Genomic DNA, 12,831 nt, shown 5'->3' with positions numbered 1-12,831 from the left:
TAAAGAAAAAGCCATAGCAAACTGCTCCCAACCACCTCTAGGCACTGAAGGAAGTGGTCCTAAAAGGGGACAGAAAAACATTAAAAAAAGGGAAAAATAAATTGCCCGCTGGTGGAGTTCTTCCCCACTGACACACAGTTTGATGTGCTAAACAAGAAGAAAGCAGCACATCGACTTAAGAGAGTGTGCCTTCTGAGCTGGCGCTGCTTTTCGACACCACGCCACTGCTTGCACCGTAACTGTGGTCCCCGTTCGAGGCTACGACTGTGACCTACAAAGCAGGCCTCGACTCTGCTGCAGTGCCTTCGAAGATCCACCATAGCATGAGTCTTACACACCGCGTCACCTAAGTCTGTGACGCCCGACTCTGCTGCAGCATCTGTGGTCGGATCGTGTAGCATTGAATGAATAAAAGCATTTATGTAGGGCACAGCTACTCAAAAGAGTATCCCGGAGCAACAAAGGTCCCTGGAGTCGACCTCACCACTGGCTACAATTGCAGAAAAGATAAAGGGAAAAGGAAAAACAGAGAGCTAGGGTAGATTACTCGCAATTGTTGGTTAAAGAGCAGAGTTTTGAGACGCTTCCTGAAAGAAACTATATCTGTCACCCTCTCAGTGAAAACGGGAAGCGCATTCCATGTCTGAACACCAAGGAACCCAAACGAGGAGCCCCCAGCCCGGACGTGAGAAATTCTAGAGACTGTGGCCAAATTCATAGAGGAAGATCTCTGAGTTCTGGAAGGAACATAGTGGGCAATTCTTGTGCACAGGTACTTTGCCACCCTTTCCAATGAAAGCTTTAAAGAATAGAATCATAGCTTTAAATCGTATTCTATTCTTTATCGGGTGCCAATGGAGCACTCCGAGTGGGGAGACATATGAGTCCTAGCTTTAAGCCTGAGAATGGCTCTGGCAGCAGCATTTTGGGCCACCTGCAGACGATGAAGAAGATATTTTGGAAGGCCAAGGTAGAATATATTCACATAGTCCAATCTTGAAGTAATCAGTGCCTGGACCACAGATCTCCTGTAGTCTAAAGTCAGGAGTGGAAGGAAAATCCTCAGCATCCTGAGGAGACCAAAGCATGTTCCCACCCCCGAATGGACTTGGGCTTTCATAGATAAGCGATCATCTATCAAGACACCCATTTTCTTTACTTTTTGTTGTGCAGCGAGAGGTGGTGATATGTCTTCTGGCCACCAGAGTCTCCAGTTGTCTGGCAGTTAAGTGCCGAAAAAAAATGTTTCCGACATTTACGGATTGCATTTAAGCTGGTTGGATCTTAGCCATGCAAACACTTTTGTGAGGCAAATTTTCATCATGGATCCCTTAAAGCTCTTCCCTTTGTCACAGGAGACAAGGAGCTGAGTGTCATCAGCGTATGAAATAATTTTTGCTTCATATGTCTCCGCCAGGACAGCTAGAGGGGACATATAGGGATTGAATAGTGTGGGGCTCAGAATGGAGCCCTGAGGGACTCCCACATCCATTCCCGGGATTCCAGCTGCAAAAGGAGGAATCCAAACCTCCTGATCCCTGTATTTCAGATAGGAGGCAAGCCAATTTAGAACTGAGCCTCCGATACCGAGAGCCTGGATCCTGTCCAAAAGTTTATCATTGGGCATGGTATCGAAGGCTACAGGTCTAACAGGATCAGAATGGCATTGTGACAGAAAAGTCAACGCCATGTGGTTTGATTCTCGACGCTTCATCGACCCCGCAACGTCAGCGGAACGGACGCCTCGCTGCCAACAACGCATCACCTCCCCTGTGACTTGCCATGTCCCAGGCATCACCAGCTCAGCAACTCTGCAACGCCTCCAGGAACCAATGCCTCACTTGCTTTAGTGATGCCTCATCTTCAGTGGACTACGCACCATCTGGAGCACCGACGTGGCAATGACCTGCACCGACAGTAAGGAACTGATCCGCCCCGGCTTGAGTGACGCCTCCTCTCCCCGCACCTCACAATGTCTTAGTTTTGCCATAATTTCCAAGGTACTGTGACCAGGGTCTGTACGACTTCGTAACAGGCCTGCGCTCCGTGACAGTCAGCCCCAAACATTTGGTTTCTACTTCACCAAGCACGTCGTCATAGCCCCAGCCAGAGGTATCATGTTTCCAACAGCTATAACAGCTACAACCTTATTTAACTTTGAAAATTCATGTCTTGAGTTGTGTATGTTGGATGTTTGTCGTTTTGGTCATATTTTAATCAGATAAATATTGGATATTTTTCTAAACTGGTGTGGAGTCCTTTCGTGGTTTTTTCACTGTGTTACTGTGTTTGTCTGTCCAAAATTTTACATATTGCCTCTGTGAGAAGCCTGACTGCTCTGGTCAAGCTACGAAGGAGGAGAGCACTGGATATTCTGAGGGTGTAACTTACTTACCCTGACTAGAGGGAGTGTCCTTACTTGGACAGACTGCAAACTACTGCCAACTAGAGATCCCTTTCGCACATTGTGCATCTGCTGCCTCGAGGAAGTGAAAAACAACTGCACCCTAGGAGCCCTTGGGGCCAATGAGTGCATCCCTGCCCTTGTGTTTCGGTGCCGTATATAAGCCTTTCAGAGCAACTTCAAAGTAGAATTAGCCCTCATTGAAAGTGTGTACACTATTTTTGCCCTTGGTATTTCAGGTGTAGTATTTAGTTTTATCCGAACAAAAATATCTTTTAGTTTCAAGTAAAAGAACTTCGTTAAAGTTTGTGTAGAACTGCACACTACCCTAATAAGCAACCCTTGAGCCACTCCATCTTGCTGCTCTGATGCTCAAGTGCTAAAGGGGTACTTGGTGCTCAGTTTTGGGTTCAAGAGTAAGGTCAGCCCCAAGGCACCAGAAGGGAAGTTTCTTGTTCTTATAGTTGGAGTCCCGTAACCTCCAATTGGCCTGGTTCCTCTGAAAGCCGTCCCACACATGTGGAGGTGGAACTTGAATACATGTTCAAAAAGCCAGTAGAACCTACAAATATAAATGCATAACAGCAGTTCCCACCAACCCACTTGGTGGACTTGAGGTAGATCCTTCAGTGACATAAAGGAAAGGCTGGTATTTGGCATGTGTAGGGGATGTCCAAATATACTTCCACTCACTACTTTGAAGTGGCTGAATATCTTAAGAACATATTTCATTCACATATTCTGAAAAGCAACAGTGGAGAGAGCAAAATAGAAGTGTTTCATGGATTTAGGACTCAGTGACAACTCGTGGTACTTGCCTAAGAGTTAGTGAACAACAACACATATAATTGCATTCAGAGTGGCCCATAAATTCCAATGGGCCTGGTAATACAGGCCCCTTATGAGCTATGTTTTTTTGAACTTACATATTGGCTGTTGAAAGCAGCTGAAATCTGTGTGAAACTCCAGGAGCAAACGTTCAGGAATGTGCACAGAAACAGATTCCCAAATGTTATTCACCAAAAGCATGTAATCCCGGTTATATTCTGCACTCCCCCACCGGAATTACTAGGACCCTTGCTATGGCAAGTATTGGGTAATTACTGAGGTTCCGTGAATTCTGAACCCACTTTATAAAAGTCAGGGTTTTGTTACGAATTTGATAGTAGCGAACCGTAACTAGTGAGTGCGACAAGTATGAGTGATTTCGTCATGTTAGATCGATGGATTCACTATGTATTTGGGGATTTCGTTCTGAACCCTGGGTTCCATTTTGTGTATGGCAGCCATTTTGTGGTTGCCCTCACATAGGCCGATGACTGCGGCCGAACGAGTCTTTAGTACACGTACACTTTAGCTGACTTCTGAATGACCTGAGTGAACTGACCCCGTTGCCTGAAGCTGACCTTGTTAGGCCAGTTCCTTGCCCAGTAGTTGATCGAGATTAGGATCCAAGAACAGGGCATTGCTGAGTTTGTTGCACAAGCACACACCCCTTATCTTGCTTCTCATCTGTTTCTGGTCCTTCTTTTATGGTCTGTTTATGATATGGGTTGTGGTCCTTTTATTATGGGTTTGTCCGGCTTGTGTAAGAAGGAATGTTGGGCTTTTCTGTATAATTAATGGTGGGCCAGACAACTGAAAAGTGGGTTTGTCGTCATGCGATACCTTACGTAATAATACCTATGATTGGACAATTGTAAATAGTGGGTGTTTGTCCTATTGGCTAATGTTTGGCAGATCTTGCATGTCCATGTTAGGCATTTTGCATGCTTGCAAAAGCAAGGACTGCCCCTTACTTTTATGCTGAGTTGTGTAACCCGAAGCATATATAAGGCCTCAGTTCTCTGTACTCCTCAGACTGCCTCATTCAGTTGCTAAGGCTTCTGGGCGACGTAGCCTCACTTATTTAAGTTTAATAAAGATGTCTTTTCATATTTCAGCTTCTGTGCCAAGTTCTTTATTCTATTAGTAAGACCCCTGAGAATGAAGATTTCATTTCTTTATTACGGGGTGGGAAAGTAACGGCAATTTAAAGGGCCACTAATAGTGGGGAAATACTAGTGGTGCAGTATTATATACAGAGCACGACGACCCCCTGAACTAGAGCTGAAAACATCTTTGACAATGGCCATTTAATCGTCTCTCTTCTCAAAATAGGGCTAAAAAAATAGTAATAGGATTTTTCGAGCTCAGATTTGTTCTAATAAAAGCTTCACATAATAAAAGGGAAAGTGAATACTTCTACCCACCAGAGATGAGTGGTACGGTTCCACACCAGTTTATGCTCTTTCAATGACAGCCTTTGGATGACTCCCTGACAGTTGTCCACAAACTGGCTGCTCAAAGTTTCTTTAACGGATCGAACCACACCTGGCAAAGAATAAGAGACAAGATTGTTTTGCATAAATACCTGTAGAGTGGTCAACAAACCTGGGACACTCCATTGTCCAGATGGCATAAGGTCATATAACCTAGATCACCTAGGACAGACGTAGGTACTACATAAACATAGGTCAATTCAATCATTTGGTCAACCACAGTACATTGTAAGTACATACAGGCATAGACACACACACACACACACACACAGACACACACACACACAGACACACACACGCACAGACACACACACAGACAGTATTGAGAACATAAAAATGTCAAACCTTTGGACAGCATGTGCTTCTTTTTGTAGGAGCAAATAAGGAAATGAAGCATTTTATGGAAGATAAGAATGATAATTAAACTCTTTAAGTTGTTGGTGTTTAATTTTAGGAACTCGGGTATTTACTTAGGAAATACTTGACTGCCTTTTACTGATATTAACTTAAGTAGCTTTATTTGCATGTATGACTGCACCTCCCTACTTGGCCTGGTACATAGACAGGACTAGGGAGCAGTCAGTCACTTACCTGCTAGGTTTCCCAATGACAAGTGAGATAATCGCGGGCAGCTACGGTTTATTAGCCAACAACCCATACTTCTAACTGAAGAAAGCAAAACTAACAGTCCAGAAAGCAGAGTGCTACCGAATAAAAGGCCCAGACTTGCTGAAGGTGTCAAACTGCGGTCAGCTGTCAGGAACAGACGGTCTCTCATCTAAGGAGCACCATTTTAACATAACGTGTATTTGTAGAGCACATCTTTACACAAGGGTCAAGGGTATTTGGCGCTGAAAAACAGAGGTGTATTGGTACCCAACTCAATGGTACTCATTTTAATCGACCTCAGAAGAATGAAAGGCTGAGTGGACTCGTCCGGATTTTTTTCAAAGGTGGTTTACTGCTCCCTCGTCACCAGCATGATGCATTGCGGCTACAACACGGTAGCCTTGATCACATGGCCATAGGAACCAATAATAGTGCTTAAATACAGTGCATGTACAGATTGACAAGACGTCAGCAGCAATAGACATGAAAGACATACTACAAATCGCCCTCCGAGGATCCATTCCTTCTAATAAACCAGGTAATTAAAAAAGTAATTTCATCTTAATAAAATACAAGGATTATCAGTATATAATTCATATAAATGTCCTACCATGGTCGATACTACGGAAGTGATATTTACACTTTATGTCAGCGATAATGTAAACAGTCTAATGATGAATTGCTGACTCAAAAACTTATCGATAAATCAATCCGACAAATAAAGTGCAAGTGCAAAAACCTTAATAAAGTGCATAACGTGAAAAGTGCAATACAATCCAAACTCTTAATTGGGATTAAGATTCAAGAATCTAAGAAAAGCAATTGGGACAGCACGTTAGAACTCATAATAAGGAGGGTTACATGACGTGAAAAACCAAATGTTAATGTCATAGAATACTACACAGGGTGTAATCACAGTGACCAATTAGATTACCGACATTATGGCATAGTGCCCTAATTACACATTAATATATATACAAGGACCATTGACCGTCCCTTAACAGCACAACTAAGTCTGTCATAAAAGTCTGCTGAAAGTATGGTGAGATAAATAAAGAGACCATAAATGGAGAACTAATGAAAGCATAGGGGCACGGCATACTTCAAGCAGAGCTAAATATTGATCCGCACAGATAATATATATATATATTCCTTTCACTCCGTCAGACGCTCCTGCATTGCAGTCACTCTGCTTAGACCTTCAAGACGAACAAGTCAAACCCAGTTCTGGTGCGTAATCAGTGTTTTATTCCTTTGAACAGAATAACACCCAGCAAGCCTACATGACGCGTTTCGCCTCTAGCCAGAGGCTTGATCACATGATACATTGCTGCAAGTGAAGAGGGTACTTATTGAGCCCAAAAAGGGGGTGGCGACAGATGGTCATAGCCTACCCCAATTAACCCTTAGTTGTTATACCATTGTATGTGTTTTAACCAGTTCATTTTATGTTGAATTAATGGCGCAGTGCCATGATTCCAATACATTGACAATCGGAATGTGCAACATATAAACTGTGCAAAATACGCAATACAATAATTTAACATATTACACAAATTATTATACTGTTTGATAATCAAAGGAAAAAAATATATAAAATGTATAAACTTATATATTCTTATTTACAATAATAGACAAAGTGTCTGAATTCATTAAAAAAAACCTCTGATTAAGAAATGCAACTAAGCAACTATTATTATGTGCAAATTTCGAACAATATAAATATAGTTCTGTAAAAACTCAAATATTGTATTAAAGAATTGATTAATCTAAATACCCAGTTAAAACACGAGTTTCATAATGGGGTATGCAATAGTTATTCTCCAAACTAATTCATATAGGCTCAAATTTTGTTTAAAAGTACTCATCGTGGGGCGTGGCCAAGATGGCGACCTGAGGAGACATCTGATCGTGAGGCTCCTCGTCCCTAACCCCCGTTAATGCCACGTTAGCGCCCCGATTGGTCCCCCGAGAGCTCTGATCGCTGCCCGCTGTTGAGGAGCATACGAACATACCTTTGAGGAGGTCAGCGGTGCACAGGGAGGCACCTCTGCCCCTGAGAGACTGAGCTAGCTGCTCCTACCTCGGAGCATACAACATGGCGGACAGGCCGGCCGAGCGACTGGAGGCGGCCTGATCCCCGGAGCGGACTGCCACAAGCCGGTACCGACAGCGACATCGCTCCCCGGACCTGCAGCAACCGGCAGAGGCAAGCTGCGGGCCCGTCATTGGGTTGGCGGTGGCGCGGCCGAGCCACCCGGGGGAAGAATCACCGGAAGCCCCGGTCGGGGCCTACCCGAGGCCCGCTCGGCGGACGCCCAGAAGCCGGCGCAGACAGAGCGTGCGGCGGTGTGCCGCATCGCGGCCCAAGAACCCCCCGGAGGAGGTAAGGAGAGCAGGGCGGGATTGCCTGGAGAGCGGAGCTCGGGGGGCAGCTGCTCGGGCCCCCGGTGGGAGGCACTGTGAGAACCGCCGGAGGCGGCCTCCCATCGCGCAGCGGAGAGACCGGGACTGTGCACTCTGGAGCCCGGATCGACGCGCTCCCAGGGTTGGCTCCCACCGATAGCCCAGGGGGCACGGGCCACATTTCAGCACTGAGAGGCCCAGGCAGGAGAGAAGAGCATTGCCAGGCCGAACCGGGCCCGAAATCGGGGGGAGCTGTTTGTTCGGGCCCCCGGTGTGGACTGGTGGAGTGGCGCAGGCTGCGCTGTGTGATGCGGGGCCTCTGCACGGGACACTAGAGCGGCTCTGGACTGCTGAGCTCCGTGGGCCTGGGGGGGGGGGGGGCGGGGGGGGGAGTTGTCAGACGCCCGCGTAAGGGACTAGTGGGGCCTACCGGTGTGGTGTCTGGCACTGCCGCCGGGAGTGAGGAGCCCCGGCCCAAGGCCTCGTGGACACTTGTACGCGCTTCCGGCTCGGCCCCCCCCCCCCCCCCCCCCCGGGCGGACGTGATCCTCGTAGGGACCCACCGTAGGAGGTGCACCTGTAGTGGAAGGGAGCGGGCGCGATTGAGCACGTGATCAAGCATGGCCAACACAAACCGCAGAGGGGGCCGCACAATCCACGACATGCTGGCTAAAGGCCCCCCGAAAGGGGACAAGAGCCCCGACAAGCCAACGCCAACAGACCGTCCCAAGGAGATGGAGAAAGAGGGGGGGAGGCCCCTATCACTTCTTGGAATCCCTGTTCCATTCCCTCAGGGAAGACTTCTAAACCCTCAAGCAGGAAATGGTGGGCGAACATAGAGAACTGCGCCGCGATGTCGACGGCCTCGGGGAGAGGGTGGCGGCCATTGATGATACTGAGCACGCTAGAAGCGAAGAGGTCGAACTCCAGCAACAGGAGATTATTAGGCTTTACAACCAACAGACTGATCTGCAGGCGCATGCGGAGGACCTTGAGAACCGCTCCCGACGCAACAACATACGGGTCCGGGGGGTGCCTTCCAAATCAGAAGGGGACGTTATCACGCTCTACTTGCAACAATTGTTTTGGGACATTCTGGGTGAGCCGGAGGATTTCGTGATCCGAATTGATAGGGCACATAGGGTGGGGCTTCCCCCCCCGTGCCCCAGCCCCTCCACCTGACATTCTGGCTTTCCTGCCCGACTACCCTCTGAAGGAACGCATCCTAAAAATGGCGCGCACGAAGCAACCCCTTCAATTCCAGGGACAGTCGGTGGGGCTGTTTCAGGTCCTGTCGGCAATCACGCTGCAAAAAAGAAAGGCGTTCAAGGTAGCCACGACTTTCCTGCACAACAATGGAGTCCCCTATTCCTGGGGCCATCCTTTCAGAATCATCTTCAAATGGCAGGGGGCCCTCCATCAGCTCCGGTACCTCCGCGGCACGTGCGCACTGCTGGGCATTACCAATGAAGATGACGCAACAATGGAGGACTCACCCCTGCAGAACACCCAGCCGCGATCCCCGCGGACATCGGGAAACGGATGGCAGCGGGTCATGCGCTGCCGGGTGCCCAAAACTGGACTCAAGCCGGACCCTAAGACTGTAGCACAGGAACACGCCGCAGCGATACAAGAATCTCCAAGGACACGAAAACTGGAACATGATGATGCACCGATGGGGGCACCAACACACAACATCATAGCACTGGGCTGAGGGGGTCCTTCACTAGTAACTTTACTACAGGCCTGGACTTGGTTTGTATAGGCCTGGGACAATGACCCTTTGTTTGACTTTCACAGTTGGGGAGGGGGGAGCAGGGGGGGGGGGTGGAGGGGCTGGAAGAGACTTTGGTTTGCATTTGGGTTCTTCAACGATTGCGGGGGAGGGAAGGGTCTGAGAGTTTGGGTCTAAAGGTTTTTTTTTTTTAATTTAGTTTGGCCACCACATGTCGAACGCACTGCGGAGCTGTCCCGACTAACTACTTAGGATGTCACGCCCACTGACTATCCTCTCTCTCAATGTGAGGGGACTTAATAACCCGATCAAACGTCGAGCGATACTTTCCCTCCTGGAACACTCAGCTGCAGATATCTGCCTCCTACAGGAGACACATTTACTGCCCAAAGATCACCACCGACTTAAGTCCCGATCCTTCCCCTTGCAGTTCTTCTCGTCGGCGACCAAGAAGGTAGCAGGGGTGGCAATACTAGTGTCTAGATCCTTTGAGGGGCGGGTTGTGCAGAAGGAGGCAGATATCAGGGGCAGATTACTGATACACCGCATTTCTCATTGCCGGACACACACTCTTAGTGGGCACCATATATGCACCCAATGATTGACAAGAGGAATTCCTACACACAGCACTAGAATTGGCCACAGCTAACACACAACCACACCTGCTGCTAGGAGGCGATCTCAACCTAGTATTCCATAACACAGCAGATCGTTCAGGTCAACTTTATGGTCAAGTCGGGGCACTCTCTGAGAAGGGCTCACCTCTCCGATCTGGGCCTTGCTGACCTATGGAGGTACCTCCACCCACAAACCGCAGCATACACTTACTACTCAGCCGCCCACAAGTCTTACGCACAACTTGACTATTTCCTATCCTCCTCGCAGCTGGTCCTTCGCGCAAAGGATGTTGACATCCTCCCGACCTCTGTCGTATCACCCTCTTTTCTCTTCCCAACCACACTGGGTCCGCAACGACATTGGCGCCTGAAAGACGCCCTGCTCCAGAGCCCTGCTACAGTGGAGCGAATTAAAACCACCATTGCAGTTTCTTACTCATAATGCCAACACGGACACTACCAAGGCCACCCAATGGGCCGTGCTCAAGGCGGTCTTGCGCGGAGAATTCATCTCTATCGCCACAGCGAACAATAGAGACTGCGCTCAGAAACGGGCGGAAATCGCCCAACGCGTGGCGGAGCTGGAGCAGATGCACCAGCGCACCGGGGCGGCCCGGGCGTGGCCCCAGCTGTGTAAGGAAAGAAAGATGCTGGCGGCCCTGGACCAAGATGTGGCGGAATACGCAGCCCTACGCCTACGACGCGCGTATTATTCTTGGGGAGATCGCTGCGGGAGACTCCTAGCAAGTAAGCTGCGAGAGCAACACCAAAGACAGGGCGTCCGAACCATCCGGTCTAGTCAGGGTAACCTTGTTACTGATGATGCCGCCATCGCCGCGGCCTTTGGGACTTCTACGGCGACTTATATGTCGCAGACCCGCTTGACGTACAGGCGGGCCAGGCCTACCTAGGTGGAGCACCCCTGCCATCCCTGAACGAAGCACAAGCGGAGTTCCTTGATCGACCCATTGGACTAGAGGAGGTGATCTCGGTGATTTCTTGCCTTAAACTGGGGAAATCGCCGGGCCCAGATGGCTACTCGGCTGCCTTCTATAAAACCCTCTGTCATCAAGTGGCCCCATTACTACGGGACTTCTTCAATACATTCGACCAGCCCGGTGCCATAACCGCGGATCTGTTAGAAGTGGCGATATCGGTTATACCCAAGCCCGGCCGGGACCCCACCCGGTGTAGCTCCTACAGGCCGATCTCCCTGTTAAACATTGACCTGAAGCTCTACACCAGCATCCTCGTGAATAGGCTGGCGCCATATATGCAGCAGTTAGTGGAACCCGACCAAACAGGCTTCATCCCCCAAAGACAAACCAGCGATAACACTAAACGAGTCCTTCACCTCATTAAAGCCTGGTCGCGTATGCGGCCTGGCTGCATGTTGCTCACCATTGATGCCGATAAGGCATTCAATAGAGTGCACTGGCCCTATCTGGAGCTGGTGCTGCAGCGAGTCGGAATAGGAGAGACTGTCCGTAATCGCATACTGAACTGCTACCGTCAGCCTAAAGCCACGGTCTGAGTCAATGGGCATACCTCCCCGCGCTTTCCAATTGGCAGGGGCACCAGGCAGGGGTGCCCGCTTTCTCCAATCCTGTTTGCCCTCTATATGGAGCCGTTGGCGCAGCGGATAAGGCATCACAACCTCATCAAAGGCATTCCCTTCGGCGGCGACATGCACAAAATCAGCCTATATGCGGACGACATCTTGTTCTCCCTGACAGACCCGATGCAATCCCTCAGAGCGCTCTTCATTGAGCTCCACACCTTCGCGCTCGCCTCGGGTTTTAAAATCAACATAGAGAAATCGGAAGCCCTGAACATATCCCTGTCACCGGACACGCTCGTGGAGGCCAAAAGTGAGTTTGATTTGCAATGGTCTGACACCACTGCTCCATACCTGGGAGTGCTGCTGGCCCCCACCCTGCAGGCCACCGCAGAGGCCAATTATGCCAAACTCCGCTCGCGCCTCAGTGATGAGCTCAGGAGGTGGAAGTGGCACTCGCTCTCCTGGCTTGGACGGACAGCGGCCGTCAAAATTACTTTGCTGCCGCAGATCCTGTACGTGTTTCAGACCCTCCCTTTGCGGCCCCCCCATGGGCTGGCTTCAGCGGACACAGTCGGACCTGGCTAGCTTTGTCTGGAACGGTCGCCGCCCACGCTTTAAGCATGCAATCGCGATACTCCCCCCCCCGCGTACGGCGGGGTGGGGGTACCTGAACTTACCTTATACTATCAAGCGACGCAACTCCGCGCCCTCGTGGCGTGGCACCAGCTGGAGTCGGGCAAGCATTGGCTCTTCCAAGACCAAGCGGTGGCGGGCAGGCCCCTTTAAGGGGTTCCTTTTCTACCGCGATGTCATAGACCCCCCAATCTCTATGCATCGCAAATCACGAGCACCGTGTTGGAAGTGTGGGACAGAGTAGCGGTCAAACATGATCTCACTTCATTCCCCTCCCCGATGACCCCACTTTCCGATAACCCAGACTTCTCCCCGGGTCTGGACTCCAAGACGTTTGCTGCCTGGAGACGCTCACCCTGTAGAGACCTGGGACACCTGTTCGATCTAAACGGCATCCTTCCCTTTCAGAAGGTGAAGGAGGACTATGGCATACCGGAGGCGGACCGCTTGCCCTACTTGCAGGTTCGTCACTGGGTCCTACAGCAGACGATCAAACCGGCTTGCAACGCTTCCTCACCCCGTATGAAAAGTGGCTGTTGACGCGC

At 49.5% G+C, this 12,831-nt stretch overlaps 1 protein-coding gene across 2 annotated transcripts in view; it reads right to left on the bottom strand.

Moving 5' to 3' along the window:
- Positions 1 to 12,831, bottom strand: part of MUL1 (mitochondrial E3 ubiquitin protein ligase 1) — a 174,395-nt gene that overhangs the window by 72,944 nt on the left and 88,620 nt on the right. For both annotated transcript variants that reach the window (XM_086922184.1, XM_086922185.1), the window contains exon 4: positions 4,657 to 4,777. In XM_086922184.1, coding sequence (XP_086778310.1) covers positions 4,657 to 4,777 — 121 coding nt within the window. The remainder of the gene's footprint in view (positions 1 to 4,656; positions 4,778 to 12,831) is intronic.

Source organism: Lissotriton vulgaris, chromosome 5, assembly GCF_964263255.1.
Source record: "Lissotriton vulgaris chromosome 5, aLisVul1.2, whole genome shotgun sequence".
In the NCBI taxonomy this organism is placed as follows: Eukaryota; Metazoa; Chordata; class Amphibia; order Caudata; family Salamandridae; genus Lissotriton; species Lissotriton vulgaris.
The sequence above is the reverse complement of the archived record's forward strand: the minus strand, read 5'-3'. Positions and strand labels throughout refer to the sequence as shown.